Source organism: Musa acuminata, chromosome BXJ1-9, assembly GCF_036884655.1.
Source record: "Musa acuminata AAA Group cultivar baxijiao chromosome BXJ1-9, Cavendish_Baxijiao_AAA, whole genome shotgun sequence".
NCBI lineage: Eukaryota > Viridiplantae > Streptophyta > Magnoliopsida > Zingiberales > Musaceae > Musa > Musa acuminata.
The window spans coordinates 10,081,075-10,104,613 of NC_088335.1; the positions used below are offsets into that span (position 1 = coordinate 10,081,075).

The window sequence follows — 23,539 nt, forward strand, 5'->3', positions numbered from 1 at the left end:
AGTGGACATTGTTGCCAGATATTTCAGATAACTGATGTGAAGTTGCAGGAACTGCAAGAATTCCAATAATTTGATTCTGTCCTGATGGATGCTGAATGCATTGCTTGGGACTTCAAGAACTCCTCCATCAACCATATAAAAGACTCAGCAGATAATTCTTTTAGAAGACATTAGATGCTGAAAAGAATTCAGCAACCTCTGTCTATGCAAGGAGGACCAATGCATGAACCAAAGGAGGTCATGCAAAGTTGGGTTGAGTTGAATACTTGCAATCCACTTTCAACAATGAACTACACTCTCATAATACAAATTAATGCTTCTTGCACATGTTTCAACGCTCAGTAACCTGCAATTATGCTTGACATTCTGATCCATACACTGTTGTTTTCTTGGACTACATGTTTCTTGTTTAAGCTGCTTCTTTTGTCATTTACAAGGACACATGGGGCATGAGCTCCTTCAATCATCTTGCATTGTATTGTGGGAGAGGACAATGAGCATTCCTTAAAATGTGCATGTAAACAGGATTGAGAAAGACTTTTAGCCACAGTGTTATACCCAACTCATTGTTCATCAACAGCCTCCATGCTTGTCTCAGAGAAGTAGCACAAAAAGCAATCGCATCCTTCAACAGCTTATGTTGTCTTCTAACCTCGCAACTTTTAAGTCTTTTCTTGAGAAGGAAGAGAAACAAAGGGATTCAAACAGGATTACAAGATAAATAGGAGAAAAGAGTGAACTTAGATCTTCATTTTTCTTGACATAGTGATCATATATGTTCAAAGCACATCAAGTACCTAAAACATCACTTCTAAAGCTGCTTCATTTAAAGGCCTCCTTTAAGAGAATTAAACAAAATGATTCCTATGTAAATTGAGTTTAAAGTGTGAAACTGTAAAGATGCGGATGGAACATCTGAATCTTTTCGATGAACGACAAGAAGAAAGAAGACATTATGGTAAGTCATGAACTGATCTCTTACACAACCAGAAGCCATTGCATACTATCTAACATCTCTTGGAGCGATGATGGAGTCTCTCTCACTCTGAAGCCAATTCAATAAGCAGCAAACAGAAATCTAAAAGAACATACAGAACGCTATAGGCACCGACATTATTGTCACTGAAGTGTTCTGATAGAAGCGGATTACTGGTGAGCAGTCTCCTCCTCCTCGATCCTTGCAATTATTTGGTGGACTGCAGTGGCGATCACATCCACTGATGCACACTGGCAATCGTCTTCTACCTTCACCAGCAAAAGCAGAGGAAGAAAACAACAACTCGTGAGCCATGGCATCGAGAGAAGGGATTGGAATCAAGAGGGTGGTGGCTCATCTTACCTTGAGACTGAAACAGTAGAGAACCATTTCGTCGACGGTGGTCACGTTGAGGTGAAGCGTCGTCAGCCGCAGGTTCTGCAGGCCCAGCACCAGCATCAGCAGCTGCCTGGGTCGCCACCTCGAGAAGATCTTGACGTTGGCATGGCTCTCGACGATGGTGACCTCGATGTCAGCCATGGCCGACGGGTTCCTGCGCGCCGCTTCGCCGGTGGCGGTAGTGTCGGTGCTAGAAGTGCTAGTGCAGTGCGAGGAGCCGGATGAGTACTGGGGGAAGGTGAAGAAGTCAGCGAAAGGAGCCGCCTTTGATCGTTCCCTGATGCGCTTCTGAGCCTCGAGGGATTGGACTGACTGCTCAAGCTCTTTGACGAAATTTATGGCACCTCCAACGATCGATGCTTGATCACCCTGCCAAGGAAGAGATGAACTGTTTGGGGTTTCTTCATCGATCAAAGATTATTGAATTGGTTTTAGGCCATATATGTGCAAACATGTGAGGGAAGATGGTGCAATTGTTTTGCTGCATGACGATTAGAATCTTGATGAGATGATGAGAAAAAGTGGCTGTTAATAGTGGAAGAGATTAGGAGAAGAGATGTCTCGGATGAGATGGAATAAATTTCTGGAAGGTGTGGAAGACGAACTTTTTGGACGTAGGAGGCGGGCATGAGTGACCGGAGCACGGCGAGGTACTCATTCATCAGTCTCCGCCGGTTGCGCTCCACCGCAATGTGAGTCATCCTCTGGGTCTCCACCTCTTCCTTGTTCTTGAACCGCTTCGTGCGCCGCCTCTTCCTCCGGTCCGCCGTCCCTTCCTGGCAAACGGCAGCTGATCCGGTCTTCGGCGACCACGAATCCACATCCCAGTCATCGAAGTTTTGCAGCATGGAGGAGCAACAGGTGTCCCAGCTGCTGCCGCTGCCGCGCTTCCCTGTTGCCACCTCCCTCCCTCGGTTCAGCTTCCTGCGACCGTCGCCGCCACCACCTATCTCGCATCCCATGTTGCACAGCTCCTTCGTTGTAAAACCGAGTGCTTCGGCCAGTGCCATTTCTCTTCGATCAATCACCTATCTATGGACAAAGCACACAAAGATCAAGCTTGCCTTTTCCGTTGGGGAAGAGGAAGAAGCTGAATGGAGGAGACTTATATTAGGAATAGGAAGGATGTTATTGAAAAATAAATAAATCAGAATATTCTAATTCTTTTAATATTTCCATAATATATCATCGTAATTTTAAATTATAGAAATTATAATAATATATAATCATGATTCTATCAAATAATAAGGATTATAATCATGATCTCTTCCATTATGAAAATTTTAGAGAGATATTTTATATTTATAATTTATTGAAAAAATTATATAATTATTATATTTTATATTTTATTATAAAATATAATTATAATTTTATATTTTATAATTAGATCTTACTACTGAGTATAAATTCATACTCACTATTAAAAAAATTTAAACTAATCATCTTATTTAAACTTGTAGGTTGCTTCTAGTATTTTCTTCTCCACTCCACTTTTTGATATGATTGGTAATATCTCTCATAGCCATAAATTATACTTCTTAGTAGGATCAATTTTATTCTTTTCAAATTGATTATCATCTTATGGGTTATATAGATTATATAGATTATAAAATTAATTATAATTTTATATTTTATAATTAGATCTTACTACTGAGTATAAATTCATACTCACTATTAAAAAAATTCAAACTAGTCATCTTATTCAAACTTGTAGGTTGCTTCTAGTATTTTCTTCTCCACTTCACTTTTTGATATGATTGGTAATATCTCTCATAGCCATAAATTATACTTCTTAGTAGGATCAATTTTATTCTTTTCAAATTGATTATCATCTTATGGGTTATATAGATTATATAGATTATAAAATTAATTATAATTTTATATTTTATAATTAGATCTTACTACTGAGTATAAATTCATACTCACTATTAAAAAAATTCAAACTAGTCATCTTATTCAAACTTGTAGGTTGCTTCTAGTATTTTCTTCTCCACTCGACTTTTTGATATGATTGGTAATATCTCTCGTAGCCATAAATTATACTTCTTAGTAGGATCAATTTTATTCTTTTCAAATTGATTATCATCTTATGGGTTATATAGATTATATCGTCATTTGCCCTCCATAAATAGAAAGAATAATCTTAAAATTATTAATGCTAAACATACTTTTTGAATCCATCAAGATCATCTTTTTAGAAATACTATCATCACCTCTCACTCTCTCTCTCCTCGAATCATTCCCTATATAGTCTTTACAAAATTCTCTCATGTGGTCCAAGTTTATAATAATATATATCAACTAATCTCATGATTATCTCATATAATATTGAGAAATCCTTTTTAAGTTTTTTGACTATCAAAACTCAAGCAAATGCACTTGCTATGGCTGATGCATCTTTTAACGATAAAAAGATCAATTTTCATGTATTAAATTATCTTAATTTAAATTACAAAGAGATTTTGACTATGATTCGTATTTGAGATAGTCCTATATCTTTTTCAAGAACTTTGTGATAAGGTTTCTAACTATAAAGCTTATTTTAAGCGAGAGTCACATCTTCTATCATTATCAATTTTACTAATAAAGTTAATTCTAGTAATAAAGGCAATATCCACAACTAGGTAATCATCCAAACAATTATTCTAGAGTAACATGCAACAAGCCTATAACAAAATTATCAACTTATCTAAGAAATAATTTAACAACAAAGTCATTTATTAAAGGAATATTGTTGTTTGTAAGTTAATATTCTATGGTTGTTTTAGCTTTCACTACCTACCTTACACCACCCACCTTACACCACTTAGTTGGTTTCCATTATCATAGCTACTTACTCACTTTGTTGCTTAATCTTTTTAACTTTTATCAAACTAGCTTGTTGATTTCGGAACTTATCATCATGTCATGTTTTACTTGAATAATTTATCTCTTCACTCAGATTATAATAATTAGATAATATCATGATAGGTGATAATAAAGCTCTTAAGATAACTTATATTAGTTTTATAAACTTTTTTTCTCAAAATTATTTTTAATTTCTAATGTTCTTTATAGTCCTAAAATGAAAAATAACCAAATATATGTCTTTAAATTAATTTTTTCTAATAATATTTCTATTTCTTTATTTGTTGTGAATGATCTAAATACAAAGACATATCTTGTGGAGAAGCTGAATATAGAGTTTATAAGTGGTCAACTATTACACTATTTCATCAAAATTTATCTTTATTTTGGCTATTATCAAGGCTCCATTTCAAATATGGCACAATCACCTAACTACATGCTTAAATTGCTTGCCTCTTTAATTTTGGTCTCGTGTATTTATTATATCAACTTATCTTATTAATTACATACCCACTCTAGTTCTTAATATGGTTTCGTTATTTGAAAAACTATTTTAGATCTAATCGTAACTATTTTAGATCTAATCGTAACTATAATAATTTACATGTTTTTAGATGTCTATGTTATCTATGTTTAAAATGTTACACCCATAATAAACTGAAAGCCTGATCAAAATCATATGTTTTTTTGTAGATATTCTACTAATCAAAGTGACATTAAATATTTTGATCTATCGAACAAAATAATTTTTATTTCTTACTAAATTGATTTTGTAGATTTTATTTTGTCTTATAAATCACTTAACCCTCTTTTACGTAGACTAACTTCCATCAACTTTATTGATTGGATTCCCAAAATTCATGAGCCACCTTATATTATCATTCTCGTTCGGATTAAAATATTAATCTCACCTATCAATCCAAATACTTTATCCATTCAAAATTTATTAGGTTTTTCTTCAATGGTACATGATTGACAATTACCTTTTGATGGTACATGATTGACACTATATTACCTTGTCCATCCAACTATTTAGTTTAGTATCTCCTATTTTAAATTCTTCTTATTCAACATATTTTTGGAGATATCATTTACTCTACACTAATTTATTCATTGATTACTAAATCTAAAAATCAAGCCTTTAAACCAAATAAATATTTTTTTATAAAACAATCTTAAAAATTTATTTTTGAACCTTTTACTATCAACTAAGTCCTGTAAACTCCTGAATACTATAATGTTTGAAGACTATAATGTTTTATTACATAAGATTAGGTCCTATCCTATTCAAGTCAAAATTTTGTTGGCGCAAATGATTTTTTTATTAACAAAACCCTAATTTATCTATTAATAAATATAAAATAAAATATATTACAAAGAGATTTCATCAATGCCCAAGTCTTGAGTACCATAACACCTTTAGCCTAGTTGTCAAACTAATAATAATTCATATTATTTTATATTTTATCTTATCAAACAATTGAAGACTTTGATGGTTGGACATGAATAATGTATTTCTTCATTGTTATATTTCTAAGAATATTTTATACAATAACTTTCAAAATTTATTAATCATAATCTTTCTCTTTCTCAACATATTTGTATGGTATGCAAAGCTTTTTATGATCTCAATTAGGTCCCTCATATTTGGTATCATGAACTTCGAATATATCTTAGTACCAATTAAATTTTATAATTTTAATCTTATTATTCATTATTCATTTATTCTAATGAGGATATAACTATATTTCTACTAGCTTGTATGGATGACTTAATTTAATTATTTATTCAATAGATTAAAAATAATTTATTTTTATAAAAAATCTTGGATCCATAGTTATTTTCTTTATGTTCAAGTTAGAGCAAATAGTCTTTTTTGTTTTCTCAACATAAATATATTTTGATCTTCTACCAAAATGCTTGAAGATAAGTCAACAATATTTGACATTTACTCATTTGGATATTACGTATGTAGTTAACAAGTTATCTCATTTTATGCATAAACCTATTTCTAACCATTAAATAAATATTAAATATCTTCTTCGTTACTTAGAAGATACTATTAATTATGACTTATTTCTTTAAAATTACTTTCTCTATTACTATATGCATTTTCATATGTTGATTCAATAAATAATAACGATAAGATGACATCTACTAGTATTTACGTCATATTTCTTAATCACAATTCAAATTGCTTTGAGTTTTAAGAAACATTAGTTTATTTCAAGATCTTTTAAGGACGAGTAATTACTTCTATAATTATTAAAATTTAATAAATTTAATTATTACTTCATGGACTATTTAACACATTCTTTAATCCTTCATCTATATATTATGATAATATCACGATAACATATATATTTGTTAATCTTTATTCGTGACAAAATTCAAAATAGTAAGTTAAGTGTCTCTCATGTTTTATTTTCTAATGAATTTAGAGATGCTCTTATAAGCTTTTGTCTCACCAATAATTTCTAAAATTTTGATCGATATATCCAATTGAAACACTATTTTGTGATAGTATTCTAAGTTGGATATTATTGAAAAAATTAAATAAGGATTAGATTATCCTCTCAATATTTTGATAATATATCATTATGATTCTAAATTATAAATATTATGATAATATATTATTATGATTCTATCGAATAACGAGATCATGATCTCAACGTTATATCCTCTAATGATTTAGATAAATATTTTATATTTAATTAAAAATATATAATTATTATATTTTTATAGTCATTTTTTATGTATAAATTCGTACATATTATTAATAAAAAAAATTAAGATACTTATTTCTTTCATCTTAAAGGCCTCGGGAAGGCAACGCAACAAAGGACAAGGTGGTCGTATAAGGCCGACGTCATATAAGGCCAAGGGAGTGAAAGGAGACAAGCAACAAGTAACATTGGTGGTGAAATGGGCTACAGCATGTGCTCTTGTATTGCGGATACGCACAGAAGCCGACACACACGAAAAGGAGATGGCAATGGGAGCTCAGATGCTCTCTGCATGGCCTGAGGACGAGAGTTGGGAGTGAGAAAGGGCGCATGTGACCACCGCGACAAGCTGTGTCATGGCCACAGGGACGCTCCCTTCCGATTCCTCTGCAAACATCTGCCGTGGATGCCAAGATGATTTCTCCTAGCTTGCTGCTCTCACCGTATTGCTCCGACACCAACGCATCAGATCTGCTGTTGCATCTTCTCTCACTTGTTCTACGTCGCTTGGAAGTCTGGATAAGGAAGGGCGGGAGGGGAATCAAATGCTTGATTCGGAGCTTGCTGCATTCTGTTCATGTGGGTGGCCATGGCCAGAGAGCCCCCGAAAATGACACACCCATTCTTTGAGGCTTCCCATGGTTGCAGGTCAAAAACCAAAAAAAGAGAAGTGTTTGCATTGGACTGACAGCAGCTTGTTCTGGGATCATTTTGATATGCCTGATCACATACATCTGTGTGTGTTGCCTACAAGAAATAATGATTCCTTGGTCATAAGATCATCTGACAACTTTGAGGACACACCAAAACAAGAGGTTGGCAGCTGTGGCAGTGATTTGTACTGACTGCTCTAGCAGCTGTGGGTGCTGCTGGTTGGGATAGATTCCCAAGTGAAGTACCTGAGTGCTGTTTTGGTATAATTCTTCTGGGGAAGGAGAACATGCTGTCTCATCATTTCTTTCCGACACTTGTGAATTTGATCGCAGGCACAAGAGAAAAGGATACAGAAACATTTGTGTTCTTGTATTGTCTCTAAAACATGTTAAAACAAAGCAGAATTTATATTGAGCATCCCATGAAATCTTTATGGAAGAATAGAGTTTGAAAACTCGAAGGATCTTACTGCATTAACACACACACACACACACCAAATACTGCAAGCAGGTGAAAGTTTCAGTTTCCACCCTTTTTGTCTTTCCCATTCATACTTTATGATGAAAAGTGAGAAACAATGTGATCCTTTATTACCACAAGAGATGGAGGATGGATCGATCATTGTCATCTACCTTGGCAATGAGCATAACCTAAACCTGCGAAGGAGCATCCCATGTGGGTGTGGAATTTCGAGCTTGTCATGTTGTTATCAAATGATTGTCTACAAGGGTTGGCAGATCATGGATTTGTCTCTTTTGCATCAAATTATGTGACACCCCCTCCTTAGGCCTTTGTGTAGGCCACACAGTCCTACATGCATGAGCAGTGCACTTTACTCCACAGTGGATTGCAAGAATCTACTATGTGGATAATGTTTGACATGGAAGTGTTATGCACATTCATCTAGGGTTCTTAGGGGAGCCTAATATCACCACCATAGTGGGAAACAAAATTATCTTCCTTTTGGATTAAATAAATTTATTTAAGCTTGTTGGATTAGGGAAAATTCTTTATATGAAACAACCATCATGTGCAGATTGCAAAGATCTATAAACCAATAAGTATGAATCAAAATGATTAAGGATAACACACATTAGATTAAACAACCTTAGAACTTAAGCTTTCAGACTCTTCGAATACTTAGTAACATATCAAGTGTTCTTTAGTCCTTTTCTAATTTATTATTCTTTTAATATAAATTTGATATTCGATCCGAAATCAACGTTCAATTCTTGGAATAGTTCTAATTTTTTAAATCTTTAGTAAATGGCCTTAGGACACATTCACTTAATCACTATATTGTTAGTATATAAATATATCGCGAGACCATTTTCTTCACTTGATAATATAAATGTATAGAGATTTTTATTACTCTAAAATTCTTCTTGTGTGTAGAAAATTATTATTTTTTGTTCCTATTAATCAAAAAAATTGATTGAAGAATAATAATGAAAAAAATTGGTCCCTTCTTGAATATTATGTAGTCTTATTATGTTTACGAGAGAGACGATATTTGTGTGAAAAATCATGTTTGGCAAAAAAAAAAGGAATAGGTTTAATTTTTCGGATGGTTGGATCGAAAAAGATTCGAGTTCAATCTCTATGATCACTAATCTCTACAGGATAAATAATATTGGCCATTGCACAACTCCTCCTTTATCTAATATCTTAATTAGCGAAACATTAATCTTGATTAGTGAAATAATTTTATCTTAACCCCCCTTTTTTTGTTTACACCCAGAATTCATTGTCTTATATTGATATCTGATACTAAAATTGAGTTTGTTTGTCTATATTTGTTGCTTTCTAATTAATTTCTCTGACACATTTTGTGACAACATGTGAAACTGGTACAAGCAACCTTCCAAATTGGGCTCAGAAGGGGTTGCATTCCAAGTCCAAGCACAAGCACTTCATTGCTGGGAGACCAAGCATTCATAATTGCAAGCAACAAGTAGGGCTCATGCCTGTGTGTTGGTACAGTGACAAGCAGTTCGATCATGTCTTTCTTGTTTATTGGTGAAATAAATGTAAGGTGATACCATCTTTGATCCTTATTTGACTCAAATCTAGATAGTCAAACCATCAATCTTGATTTTGACCAACGTTGACTTTGATCCACGTTGAAAATAATGAGTAATCAAAGTAATGATGAATATTTCACAGGTTCAATAAATTTAGAATCTAAAACATTTGTATAATGACAGTATATCTAAAATCTCGATAATTTTTAATTTAAAATATTAATCTGGTAGTAATAAAATCCAAATTCAACGATAATAATCGCCTTTCATGTGAGCTAATTATAATTCGATTCGATGACTTATTCTGAACCGAATTAGAATCGGATATGAACGATTCAATTACTAAGAACCGAAACCAATGATATATAAATTGGAACTACTGAATCTGATTTTGATTTTTAAAATTTAAAAAACGGAGTCGCTGATTCCAAAATGCAGCAATCTAATTGTTGGCATGGCTAAGAGGCAATAAGGGAGTTGCTTGAAGATGACTGTGAGCTATAATTAATCTCATGGTCACTGACTCCACTAGTGCAACATCATCATCATATGACATTGTTTGAAAATATAGGGCTATGTCATTTGCCCCCCTTTTAACTTACCCCACTATCAATGACTTAGATCACACTGTTTACTCATCCCTGTGAAGTATTATGATCTTTCTTCTCAGTCTCAGTTCAAGGAAAAGCAATATGTACAGTAAATTTTCTTGCAAGTAAAACAACAAGATGCATAAGTTGTGTTAGGGTGAACATCCTTACGCCGTGGCCTCGGGACCGACGCGGCTTGGTTCGGGCCCGGTTGACGAGGAGATCGTTTCGAGGAGGGCTTCGAGTCTGGTCGGGAGGTAGCGTGGTGGCGTCGTTGGCTCCCTCTGGAGGCGGCCCCTCACCGGGGGCCTAGCGGGAGATCGGGCGTATTCGTACCTGCACAAAGGTCGGGTTAGAAGCTCGGCCCGACCCCTCCGACGACCAAGTTAGAGAAAGCGGAGAGGTGTTTTAGATGAAGAAGTAGAAGTTCCAGTCCCCCCTTACCGTTCAGAAAGTAAGGGTATTTATAGGGAAGCTTACTGTTCCCTGATGTGCCAGCTTGCAGGGGGCAGGCTGATAGCGTCTGACAGTATGCTGGCGTGGCGTGTATTATCGGGCTGCCGCAGGGTATGGGCGAGCCTCGATCGACGTGCTCCCGTGCCTCGGCCAAGCGCGCGAGGTCAAATGCTGAGGTTGTTTGCTGAGAGCTGATGACGTTGGCGCACATCAAGTCGGCATTAATGCTTGCTTTCTCGGACAGTGCGTCCACCTGGTGTGGCTGACGTCGTGGCGCATCACATCGTCATTTTTGCCCTTATCAAGTTGTAGATACTGATGATGGTATCTGTATAGAGTCTAAGAGCATTAGCTTTATTAACTGTTAGCTAGTTAAAACGAATACATATTAAGACAGCAAGAACGAAAAGCCACACTGTTTGTTTAAGTCAACCAACCGACACATTGAGAGAGACAAATGCATGTGTTCCAGAACTGAACAAAGCACAGCCAGCCTATCTTCGTGGTACACAAATGTCATGCACTATTCTATTCAACCAAACCTAGCAAAAGGGAGTACAGTCTGTGCATGCCGTATTATTGATTGTCGTGTCCAGGCATTGAATATATATATATATATATATATATATATATATATATATATATATCTCACTAGAACATGCCAGATTTTCTATGTTGATGCCTAATTCGTCATATCATGCAAAGGAATAAGCCGCAAATATCATTCTTGCTTACCTGCTGGCTTCGATTGATTTGCCCACCCAATGCTTCACAGCTATCATACGTAAGCAAGCTTCAAGTACAAGTTATACCTGCGTGGTGGATGCCAACCAGCACAAGTCAAGGTGGTGAGAACAGCTGGGGATTCATGATTGGAATGGACGGTATCCGACCACTGATGCCTCTAGTTGGTTGATGAGTCGAGCAGACGGAGTTGCTGCTGCTGCATTGACGACACCTGCGAACACGGAAGGAATCAGTAGAACCTCACAAGATGTCAATTACCTATGCCAGTCTTATGGGACCCATTCGTCGTTGATACGGGCCCCATGCGTTATTGACCAATCTGAAGACGTCTTTTTCTGATTGGTGACTTGATAGCCATAAGTGAACTGGATCCGTCGGCCAATCGGCGGTCGGCTCACTGGTGGTCACCCTGATGCTTTGCTTGCGTACGAACGGAGGAGCGGCCCGTGGGTAAGCAACCACGTGACCGTCGCGCGTCACGTGCCACCGAAGCTTCGAACCGCCTTCCTGGTGCTCTGAAGCGTGCGCCCTGACGCGGTTTTATCTTCACGTCGATACGCCTTCCCTTCCGCCTTTATCGCACTCCGCCCCGCGACGCCATTCACCGCCCTCCATGGCTACGACGCACGGCTGCCGTCCGATCGCGTCGGCCGGCTATGTCGTCCTCCCGCTCGCGCTGCTTCTGCTCACTGCCAGGTGCGCCCACGCACAGTCCTCGTCGGCTTCGGTGCCCTCCGACAAGTACAACCCTTACTTCGGGGCGCCCAGCTTCAACGCCACCATGGCCATAGTTATCGTGTTCCTTGTGGCCGCCCTCTTCTTAGTGGGGTTCCTCTCCATCTACATCCGCCACTGCGCCGGCGGCGGCTCCGACCGACACGGCCTCGCCCGAGGAACTGCAGCCCGGTCGCGGAGGCTGCTATTGCAGCAGCAGATGGGGCTGAGCCCGGAGCTGCTGTATACGTTCCCGACATTGGTGTACGCAGAGGTGAAGGGGCTTAAGCTGGGAAAGGGCGCGCTGGAGTGCGCGGTGTGCCTCAGCGAGTTCGAGGACGACGACGCCCTCCGCCTTCTTCCTCCGTGCAGCCACGCCTTCCACCCGGAATGCATCGACGCCTGGCTCGCCTCCCACGTCACCTGCCCCGTCTGCCGTTCCAACCTTGCTGAAGCAGCCAACGCCACGGCTGACAGAGAAACCCCGACCGTGGTCATTGCCGCCGACCCGGATCGCGAGACACCCCATCATCCGTCCGAGCGGCGAGTAGAAGAGGAGTTGCGGCGGCCGCTGGATCACCTGACGATCGTCGTGGACAAGGCGCCCGGGGAGGACAATAATGAGGGATTGGCACGGATAGAGGAGAGGCAGAGACCGGAGGTGGGATCGCGATCGGGGCACCGGCCGCCGAAATTACGTCGTTCCCACACGACAGGACACTCGGTGGTTCTGCCCGGGGAGAACGTCGAGCGGTACACCCTGCGGCTCCCGGAACACGTGTGGCGGGAGATATTTGCCTCTCAGAAGCTCCACCGGTCGACGAGCTGCGTCTCGTTTGCAACCGCCGTCGAGGGGAGCTGGCGTCGTGGGTCCCGTGGCACCGGCGGAGGAGGAGCAGGGGAGGGGAGCAGCCGCGGTGGGAGGAGCGTGCGGCTGGGTAGGTCGGACCGTTGGCCATCGTTCCTCATCCGGACGCTGTCGGCGAAGGTCCCGCCGTGGGCGACGGTGAGGAGAGCTGACGGCGGGGAGGCGTCGGTGAAGAAGGGGGAAGCAGAAGGTTCCTCGAGCGGGAAGTTCACGGCCGTGAGAACGCCGTTCTACTGCCTTGGAGGCGGGGGTAGTGGCGCCACGAAGTCCGTCGTCGCCGCCGCAGCCGACGACGACGAGTCGTCAGCTACCGGACACGCCGGGCGAGTCTGACCGAGTCGAGCTCTTTCGATTCCTTCACCTTTTTCCCTCACTGCATTTACACACTAATAACCAAAATCCAATTTGAATGACGTGGCATTACACCATCCGTTGAAGAAACGTACAAAAATACAAAATGAAGGGCGGTGTTTAAAAGGATCTTTTTTTTATTTTTCTCGTATTAAAAATAATATAATTTTAGGGAAAAAAAATAAAGCAAAAGTTGCCGACGCGATGGCGTTAGCGCGTCGTTTTCTCGAGTACAAGTTTGTTAGAATGGGGTGAGGCCAAACAACCTCATGACAACCGTCAAATGTCATCAACCACACTTATATAAACCTTCTTTTTATTGATTATTTATGCTTGGTATATACATTTATTCATGTAATTGTCATCAACCACGCGACCTCCCATAAGAGTTGCTGCAATCAATCTCGTCTTCTTTTGGCTGAAGTCGTCGTCCTGATCCGGTAACCAGTGGCAGCCAAACGTCATCATCATGATTCGTGTCGATGAGAGCACCTGTTGCAATCGCCAACAAAAATATCCTCCTCTTCGTTTACTTCCCAAGGTTAGAATGAGAAAATTATAGCATAAGCTAGCTAAAATCTAAATAAACAACATTTCCTTGTCCAATCCCTCGCGCCCATCTCCACATCTGAGCCTCCACCAAGTCCTCTCATGGCAACGGCGCGATTCTTCTCTCTCCCAGACTCCGTCAAACAACTATCTGATTCCGGCGCCCTCTCCTCCGTCCCTACCCACTATGCCTGTCGAGATCCCGACGCTCCCTCCGACGTCGATCCCACCCTCGAGGGGCAAATCCCCACGATCGATCTCTCCGTGCTGACCGAAGGAGATCCCGCCCGACGCTCGCAGATGGTGCGGCAGCTCGGCCGGGCCTGCGAGGAGTGGGGCTTCTTCGTGGTACGTCCGCAGCTCGCAGCACCAATTCTGCGTGCGCATGCTGGATTTACACTGATCGACTCCGTGTGATTGCAGGTTGTGAATCATGGCGTGCCGGAGACGGTGAGGGAGGCGATGCTGACTGCCGCCCAGGGGTTATTCGACTTGGAGGAGGAGGAGAAGGCGGAGCATTCGGGGAAGCATGTCATGGATCCCATCAGGTACGGCACCAGCTTCAACTCGAAGGTTGACGACCTTGGCTATTGGAGGGACTACTTCAAGATAGTTGTGCACCCCGCGTTTCATTCTCCGGCGAAGCCTCTCGGTTTCAGGTATTCCGATGGTCCAAGTTCACTACTTTCTTCATAAGTTCGACTCTGTGGCATAAACGCAAACACTTACAGGGAGGCTTTGGGGCAGTACGCGGCTTGCACGAGGGTTGTGGGTATGGAACTACTCAGAGGCATGTGGGAGAGCCTGGAACTCGACGAGGGCTACATGAACAACGCCTTGGACCTCGACGCATGCTTCCAGGTCTGTGCGGTCAACCTCTACCCTCCCTGTCCTCAGCCGGAGCTGGCCATGGGTCTTCCTCCCCACTCCGACCACAGCCTTCTCACGCTCCTCCACCAGAACGGCGTCGACGGCCTGCAAGTCAAGCATGGCAGCAAATGGGTTCATGTCAAGCCCCCACCCAACTCCTTCCTCGTCAACACTGGCGATCAGATGGAGGTATAAGCTCTCTCACACACACCACTCCACAACTCCACTGGTTCTTGTGGCAAACTTGAGCTTGTTATGATGACTGTAAAACCATCCATGGAGGCAGATTGTCACCAATGGCAGGTACAAGAGCGTGCTGCACCGGGCCGTCATCAATGGCCGAAGCACGAGGATGTCGATCGCTACCGTGGTGGCTCCTTCGCTGGACACGGTGGTGGAACCAGTCGCCCAACTGGTGAGCCCCGAGAGGCCAGCCATGTACAGAGGAGTGAGATACAGGGAGTACCTCGAGCACCAACAGCGGAACAAGCTCTGGGAGAAGTCAGCCCTCGACCATCTGAGAGTGCAATGATTGCTTATTGGTCTCCGGTGATAGAAGATGATGAGCAGAGTACTCTGCTCAACACCGAGTATGTTCTTGACAGATAATGAGTCTCCATCTCCATCCGTACGTGACCACCATGACTCCCACTATGGCTCATGACACAAATAGAAATCCATTGACCAATTATTCCCATATCTTAGACATCTAATACACCATCTTCCTACCAACATGCACACCATGATTCCATCACTATAGCACATTCACCAATAATCCTTGCATTTTTAAGTTCCACTGTCTTGTAATCAATTCCAATAAAAGAACAAACAGCGGTTGTGTTCTTTCTAGTCTCCTTTTGCGGTTCTTCCATCTAACAACTCAACCATTCTTCTTCGAGTTGTAACTCTTCTTGCGGATTATAGTATCGTGCAGAACATACAAAGCTTTGTGGTGCTGTACAACTTAAATAACCAGTCATTCCATCTCTACATTCTGATATGCAGCATGATGGAGCAGAATTCCAAATCCTTCGCCATCCCAAGATGCGTCCCTTTCCTCTCCCACTCCCACAGTAGCTCCATGTGCTTCATCACCACCTTCGCCACCCTCCTCGTCCTGGTCCTCCTCCAAATCCAGGTCCTCACGTCCTCTGTCTCCACCGGTTCCCTGTCATGGCCTTTCTTCGACCAGGCGTTGCATCGCGACGAATCCTCGATCCACACCGAGCTCGGTCGCGCTCGATCCATGCTCCGCGACTCCGTCACCTTCCTCCCGCTGAAGGACCTCAGGTTCGCCAAGGAGCCCACGTCGGGCCACACGTGGTTCATGAGCTCCATGAACGATACCTTCGAAGGTGACGAGACTCTGCACCTTCACTTCCCGTCGGAGGCGTCCAAGGGAAGGCTGCTCTGCCTCTCGGCCCGCGACACCTCCGACGGGACCCAGAACTCGTATGCGTTAGCATGGCCTGAGGCCCTCCCGCACGACGCTACGCTCTTTCCAGGTTTAACCTTCGTCTCAGACACCTACTTCGATTACGGCAACCTGTGGCACGGGACGTCAGCCATCCTTCCGTTCGTATCATGGCACCAGAGGAAGGAATGCGCGGTTCCCGATCGCTGGGTGCTGTTCCACTGGGGCGAGCTCAGGACCAGCATGGGCGCGTGGGTGCACAATCTCACCAGGGCAGCCATCGGGGAGGTGAGGATCGAGGACCTTCGAGGACACGGCGGCGCCGGACCGGCTTGCTTCGAGAAGGCGGTGGTGTTCAGGCATAACGAAGGGGCGATGAAGAAGCAGAGGCGGCGGGAGGTGTACGACATGATGCGGTGCAGAGCCAGAGCTGACTGCGGCGTTACTCGAGCAATCACGGATCCAAAGGCCATTCGCATGACGCTGCTGCTTCGATTGGGATCGAGGTCCTTCAAGAACGAGTCCACGGTGATCCGGATCTTCGAGAACGAGTGCGCGAAGGTGGATGGGTGCGTGGTTAAGGTTGCATGGGGCAACAACATGACGTTCTGCGACCAGGTACTACTCAACCAGAGTCCCCATCTCCTTCTTCCCATCTCCGACTCAACCATCGATCGTCGATGCAGGTGAAGCTAATGAGCGAGACGGACATCTTGGTGTCTCCCCACGGGTGCCAGTTGACGAACCTGTTTCTGATGGACAAGAACAGCAGCGTCATGGAGTTCTACCCCAAGGGGTGGCAGGAGCTCGCCGGCGCGGGGCAGTACATCTACAGCTGGATGGCCAACTGGGCCGGAATGCAGCACAAGGGCTCATGGCGAGATCCCCAGGGCGAGGAGTGCCCGCACACGGACAAGCTCGCGTGCTTCCTCTTCTACAAGGACGCACAGATCGGGCATGACGAGGCCCGCTTCGCCGACTGGGCGGCCAAGGTTCTGGGCGAGGTGAAAGAGATGAAGTCGAGTGAGGCATCGAGCGGAAGCCGCCATGCGGATCTTGCAGGATCATCAATTCCCTGCCCTTGTGATCGATGATTGTAGTCTTGGCTACGTTTGCAATCGTAGTATATGAAACAATCATAATATATGAAAGGAAGGTGCAGCACATATCAAATATTTATATGAATTGATGTTTAATTAATTTTCTTTAAATCATATTTGTTGAAAATATTCAAGTGCTGATATTATCTCAATTTTTTAGAGTATCTTATGACTTTATCTAAAATTCAAAATAAATTAATTAGAAACCAATATAAGATAAATTTTTATTTGTTTATTTTTACATATTATTTATATTTATTTATGTAATTATTTTTTTATTTATTATGTATTTGAGCTAGACAAAATTTCTTATAAGATTGCATACATTTATTTATTTACTCATTAATTTAAATAAAAATATGTATTCACCTTTGATTAAATATTAAAAATATTAGCAAGGTAAATTTATCATAAAATATTCAATGGGCTTTTGAAATATAATTTTATCAAACAATATTTACGTCAATATATATTTAAAAGATAGTTTTCATCTATTGTTTATCAAGTATTCAAAGCATTCTACGACCATTCATCTATTCAAATATTTTTCTTCAACTTCACATTAAAAATATAAATATGTTACCGAATACAATCCAAATTTATTCTTCTTTGGGGTTTAGTTTGATTGGTCTTCTAAATATTCTATATTGTGTTTTAGCTATTTTTTGATCTTTGTGTGTTCTCCTTTTTCTTCAATGATTCAACTTAATTAATTTGATAAATTTTTACCCTGAGATATTGAATTGCTGTGAATTTAAGTTCAATTAAAATCTTGGCTCCTCAAAATCGAGATAAATTTATCGGCATGAGTTTTCGTTACGTCCATACAAATTACTCATCGTGACATTTTTGTTTTAATAAAATTCTAAACAACTAATTGTAAAAAATGGTTAGATTCGATGTTGTCTTAGAATTTGTTATAATTTTTAATTTTTTTATATTATTAATCAAAGTCACTTCAGGTTTAATATATGGCTTGATTGTTGTCTAGTATATAAGATCTCTTATAGCATATATCTTGATTCCATAAAAATAGTCAATTGTCTTTTTTTATTATTTTTTGGACCACACAAGATTATAAATCTTCATATAATAATGATAACATTTTTCATGAATAAGAATTTGAATTGACTTATAATAATGCATGTACTTAAATTCAAATATTTTGGATCAATAATTCAAATTCAATAGGATGATGAATCTATCTTATTAGATTAAAGGGTGATAAATGATATGCCAGCTAACTTCATTATAAGTGATACTAGGATTTATTTTGGAGCTATGTTAGGTTCAAAAAAATGTCAAACCATTAAATGGGAAAGATTATCATATCTTATATATGATTTTGGAGATCGATCTTTAATATGCAAATGTCTTAAATTAGGTTTTTTATTAGTCCATAACTAAAAAGGAGTCGATGGAATTATCTTACTAAAAATTTTATTTAAGATATATATGATTATCCTCGAAATAAGAGTACGATTTTATCTTTCGATAATCTCATTTTGTAGTGACGCATGTGATAAGATATATTGAGTATAAATGTATTACTTAATAATCTAGTAAGAGAACAAGAATTATGATCAAATTCATTATATCTATTATAAAATTTATTATCCTTATCAAATTTGATAATTTAACCTGTATATCTAATTGTCTCTCAATGTATCATGTATACCTTAAGATGCCAACGGTCGAAATCTGAATTAAATATTTTCTACACATTATTGATAAAATATTTCTCTACACATTGCATGAGATGTCAATAATCTAATGTAATGTAAGACCTTACATGAGATGTCAATAGTCATTTGATTTTTGAGTTCAAATAATTTTTGCATATTATTGATAATATAAGTTGATTATCAGAATCAATTCATCAATTATCAAAAAGGAATTTCCATAATGTTTGAAATGTCATTTTATATTTATTTTCTTTTCAAACCAAACTTTATAATTATTTTTATATTTTTACCATAGAGATAACATCTTAATGTAAATAATTTTCCTTTATGAGTTTGTATAATATTTATAAATCAAGTGATTTCTTTGATAAAATATGATTTAACTTTTTGTTATTAATAAACACATATATTAATCAATTAATTTAAATTTTACTTATTCTTTATTTGTAGGATAGTGAATAACTAAACAAACAATAAAAATAGAATTAAGAATAAATTACATATGCAAGATTAATTCATATTCATGCCCAATATCTTTAAGTTTTATAACTTTATCCATCATAAAAAGAATATATCATAAAATTCATCGAATAGAAATAATGTAGTCAATTCTATTATTAAAGTGTTAGTTAATGACTTATCAACTTTTTTAAATCAATCTTTAGATATTCCAATATACTAGTTATATATTCTAATAAAATTTAAATATTATTAATAATTATCGTAAAAATTAAGTCTATTATATTGTTTAATCATTTGTTTTAATTATTCGTCTCACTAAACTTTTAGTAGTTAAGTCTATAATTTTTTTAACAAATAATATTAATATGTAACTCTCAATATAGATTATATATGCTTAAATTATATATAATAATTTAATCAAAAGCATATAAAGATATTAAAAGCATAAGAATGTAATGAAAAAAATACCACTATAAAAAAATAATATATTATTATTATTTTGAGATTCTTAGTAAATGTTAAATTATTGATATCATCTCTATTTTAATATTTGGATGAAATATTAATAAATCTAGTGTTCACACAAAATTTTACCATTATGAAAGACTAATACCATCCTGATGGAATAATATTATTACATTTAGATATATAACCCTAAACTATAATGATATCCAAAATAGTATCATCTTATTCCATCATATAATTATTGAAAGTCGATCCTCCGAATTATCTAAATCTCTAAATTATGAATGACATTATGAATATTATTTTTTAATATCATTTAAGACTAATCTTTAATGTAATTTTATAAATTTATTAGTCTAGGCTACTTTAATGGCTACATAAATGATACAATGATATAAAATATATTTTAAATATTTTATAAGTAAAAAATATTTATTATAATTTATATCCTATAAGCCTACCCTCCTAAGAAACTTTGGTGATAAAACTTAATGATATAAGTTACAAATAATATTTACTATTTTAAAATCTAATTATGTAGAAATTATTTAAAAAATAATCAAAATGTTTATTGAACATAAACTTTAATCTATTTGACAAAACTCATATGATAATAATAATCATGATAAAATAAAAGTCATGTTCATAATTTCAGAATACATGCATCTGAATAACTATACAAATATCCATAAATAATGATTAAAATTTAAGAATAATAAGTAATAAAAATTTTACATATATATTATATGAGAAAATTATAAAAGAAACCATTTTTCTAAGACTTTTATAAAGGACCAAATGAACTAATCAATCCTATTTAATATTATATCTCAAAATTGAGTTAAAATAAATTAGGTAGTATAGAGTTGAACTACCTAAATTGGATCCAACAATCAGCCTAGTAAATCGGTCAAATTAATTAACTAATTAGAGTTTACCAAGTTAAAATTAGCCATGACCAATCAAAAATTTAATTTGGAATCAAAACCTAGTAGAACTAAAAGTAGAAATTGAACTTCTAATAAAAAAAAGTTGATTTGGGCAAGAATTAAGGTCAAAATTAGTTCAAAAATCAATTTGGGATAGATTGGTCAATTTTGATTTTGACCAATCTATCCCAAATACTGTACGATTCTAATCCCTAAGTTGACTTAGTTTTTATCCCTAATTGTTCTTACGTCGAGATTAGAGTGTGACTTGTTTGGTCAAATAATCTGGATATTATTAACACCATAAACAATTAATCTCAGATCCGATTCCACTATCACATGAACTTACACAAGTGCATGGTAGATGCTCTATTTCATGCTCAATTAAACACAACGTAACAGGCTTTTCCCAAATGGTTGTCTTCTTCACTTCTTTTATCTCTCCATCTGTGAAAGTGCAATGCGCTTTTTTGTCTTAGTTGTTGATTACCCAAATCTTCGATTCCTTAAATATAGTTTGCTATATCAATACAACCAAAATTATATATTAATAAATATAATTAAATTAATAATCTTATAGTTGTTATTATGAATCCTCGATTCCAAATGGTAGTTAAGCGCCAATTTAATATCACCAGCCATACAGCATCAAATAAATATTTTGAGTGTGATTGGATCCATTAATGATAATAGATATGAGGATATGATTTGTAAATATATGAAGCAAAACCAATGTCTAATTCTATAGTTATTGAGTTGGTTTACCATAAAACTGGGTATAAATGAGAAACTTTATATATAACTCAGTTATGCTTGTTAGCTATATCTATCTTAACCTTATTTATAAGGTCAAAAATAATTAATAATTTTTATAAACTATAGGATATATATCAAATCAAGGGATGTTAAGGTTGCATTTGAGAATGCATTTGTATCGTAGCCGGAGAAAAGAGTTTCAGTGGTAAGTAATTGATGAAAATTATATTATAAATATATATTGACGTAAGTGTTGAATGATAAAAGCATATTTCAATACATAAATTTACCTTATAAAATTTTTTTTATTTATTCAAAAGTGAATGCATATTTTTATTTTAAATTAATAAAAATAAATAAATATAATCTTATGTTAAGGTTCATTTTAGTTCTTGTGGTTTTAGTCATGGACCACTTAGGTACTTATGGTTTACTCATATCTAAAATAATCTCCATATTTTAAAAAATATAGCATATAAGTCTCTCTCATCAAGTTTCAGTTAACAAATGTTAGAGGCTGCTTTGCTTATGTGATATGTTAAATTTTAAAAAGATTAAGGTCTATTTTAGTCTTATCGTTTTGGTCATAGATCATTTAAGCTCTTATGATTTATTTATGTCTAAAATACTCTTTATATTTTTAAAAACGTAATATATAAGCTCCTCCAATCAAGTTTGAGTTAATAGAGTATGCTTACGTGGTATGCTAACTCACAATAAACCATTAATATAATAACACATATAATTTAAGATTTAAAAAACTGATACTACCATCAATGGCGAGAGGAGGCATCATCACGAAAGCGACCACCAATAGCAGCACTGAGCTGTTGCTACATAGCAAGACATTGTACCCTCATGATAATGACGAGCTCAGGAGCTTCTGGTCCTATATTAGATGAATGTGCATCGATTAGTCCGACGCTATGCACGCAGTGATCTCTTGGTCTCTCTTCATACTCTTAGGCATCTTTGTCTTGACCGCCTCCCACTTCGTCCTCTCCTGTGCTTCCACTTGTCACGCCTACAACGTGATGGTTAAGCTCTTCCTCACCTCCACCTCCAACCTCTTTTACCTTTGCATCTCCGTCTTCATCCGTCGATATGGTCTTCATTGCTTCCTTTCCTTGACAAGATGGACCTTAACCATTTTTTAAACTTAAATTATATATATTATTATATTATTAATTTATTATGAGTCAACATAGCAGACTTTAATATCTATTAACTTAGACTTGATAGAGGGGCTTATATGTCATATTTTTAAAAATATAAAGGTTATTTTAGACACGAATAAATCATAAAGTTTTAAGTGATCAATAGTTAAAACTATAAGGGATAAAATAGATCTTAATCCTTTTTTAAACTTAAATTATACATATTATTATAATTAATGATTTAATGTGAGTCAACATACCATAGACTCTAACGTCTATTAATTCAAACTTGATATGAGGAGTTTATATGTTACATTTTTCAAAATGTATAGATTATTTTATACACGAATAAATCAGAAGGGCATAAGTGGTTCATGATCAAAACCATATGTGCTAAAATGAACATTAATCCTAAAAAATTATATGGCCCAAATATATAATAAATAAAATAAAAATAATTTTTAAAAATAAATACATAAAATTTTATCTTATATAAAATATAAATTACATTGGTTTCTCACTAAATCTTATAATTTTAGATAAAATCATATGATAATTTTCAAATGTAAAAAAATTATATTAATATTTTACAAGGATTATGTGCTAATACTATCCTACCTTAGCATTTGAATATTTTCAAAGTAACATTCAGGTCAAATATGATTAAAATAAATAAATCAACATTGATTCACTTAAATGTGCATTGTGCCACATTTCCTTCCAAACGCACCTAAGTTCTTATGGAATAGGGATATAAAATCCCCTTTATATAGTAAGAAGATATTAAATCCCTTTTTACA

At 37.3% G+C, this 23,539-nt stretch overlaps 4 protein-coding genes across 5 annotated transcripts; 3 read left to right on the plus strand and 1 right to left on the minus strand.

Moving 5' to 3' along the window:
• Positions 1-896: 896 nt before the first annotated feature.
• LOC135593131 (transcription factor bHLH94-like) lies at positions 897-2,435 on the minus strand. Its single transcript, XM_065082959.1, has 3 exons — positions 1,981-2,435; positions 1,340-1,744; positions 897-1,245 (listed from the first exon to the last, which is right to left on the minus strand). Exons 1-3 carry the CDS (start codon positions 2,383-2,385, stop codon positions 1,147-1,149), a joined length of 909 nt encoding a protein of 302 aa, XP_064939031.1. The 5' UTR covers positions 2,386-2,435; the 3' UTR covers positions 897-1,146.
• Positions 2,436-11,891: 9,456 nt separating this feature from the next.
• LOC135593129 (E3 ubiquitin-protein ligase ATL6-like) lies at positions 11,892-13,691 on the plus strand. Its single transcript, XM_065082956.1, has one exon. It carries the CDS (start codon positions 12,033-12,035, stop codon positions 13,332-13,334), a length of 1,302 nt encoding a protein of 433 aa, XP_064939028.1. The 5' UTR covers positions 11,892-12,032; the 3' UTR covers positions 13,335-13,691.
• Positions 13,692-13,839: 148 nt separating this feature from the next.
• LOC135593130 (2-oxoglutarate-dependent dioxygenase 19-like) lies at positions 13,840-15,620 on the plus strand. Of its 2 annotated transcripts, none has more exons than XM_065082958.1 (4): positions 13,840-14,249; positions 14,325-14,560; positions 14,633-14,960; positions 15,058-15,620. In XM_065082958.1, exons 1-4 carry the CDS (start codon positions 14,004-14,006, stop codon positions 15,301-15,303), a joined length of 1,056 nt encoding a protein of 351 aa, XP_064939030.1. In that variant the 5' UTR covers positions 13,840-14,003; the 3' UTR covers positions 15,304-15,620. The 2 variants fall into 2 exon arrangements, with proteins under 2 accessions (XP_064939030.1, XP_064939029.1); XM_065082957.1 differs by having other exon boundaries at positions 15,075-15,620.
• Positions 15,621-15,768: 148 nt separating this feature from the next.
• LOC135593127 (uncharacterized) lies at positions 15,769-17,422 on the plus strand. The gene is made up of 2 exons (XM_065082955.1): positions 15,769-16,803; positions 16,872-17,422. Exons 1-2 carry the CDS (start codon positions 15,778-15,780, stop codon positions 17,277-17,279), a joined length of 1,434 nt encoding a protein of 477 aa, XP_064939027.1. The 5' UTR covers positions 15,769-15,777; the 3' UTR covers positions 17,280-17,422.
• Positions 17,423-23,539: the final 6,117 nt, after the last annotated feature.

Coding starts and splice junctions, on each gene's coding strand:
- LOC135593131 (XM_065082959.1), bottom strand. CDS start 2,385: ATGGCACTGGCCGAAGCACTCGGTTTTACAACGAAGGAGCTGTGCAAC. Junction 1,745..1,980: donor CCGCCTCCTACGTCCAAAAA/GTTCGTCTTCCA, acceptor CTTCCTTGGCAG/GGTGATCAAGCATCGATCGT. Junction 1,246..1,339: donor TCTACTGTTTCAGTCTCAAG/GTAAGATGAGCC, acceptor TTGCTGGTGAAG/GTAGAAGACGATTGCCAGTG.
- LOC135593130 (XM_065082957.1), top strand. CDS start 14,004: ATGGCAACGGCGCGATTCTTCTCTCTCCCAGACTCCGTCAAACAACTA. Junction 14,561..14,632: donor GCGAAGCCTCTCGGTTTCAG/GTATTCCGATGG, acceptor AAACACTTACAG/GGAGGCTTTGGGGCAGTACG. Junction 14,961..15,074: donor ACACTGGCGATCAGATGGAG/GTATAAGCTCTC, acceptor CACCAATGGCAG/GTACAAGAGCGTGCTGCACC.
- LOC135593127 (XM_065082955.1), top strand. CDS start 15,778: ATGATGGAGCAGAATTCCAAATCCTTCGCCATCCCAAGATGCGTCCCT. Junction 16,804..16,871: donor ACATGACGTTCTGCGACCAG/GTACTACTCAAC, acceptor TCGTCGATGCAG/GTGAAGCTAATGAGCGAGAC.
- LOC135593129 (XM_065082956.1), top strand. CDS start 12,033: ATGGCTACGACGCACGGCTGCCGTCCGATCGCGTCGGCCGGCTATGTC.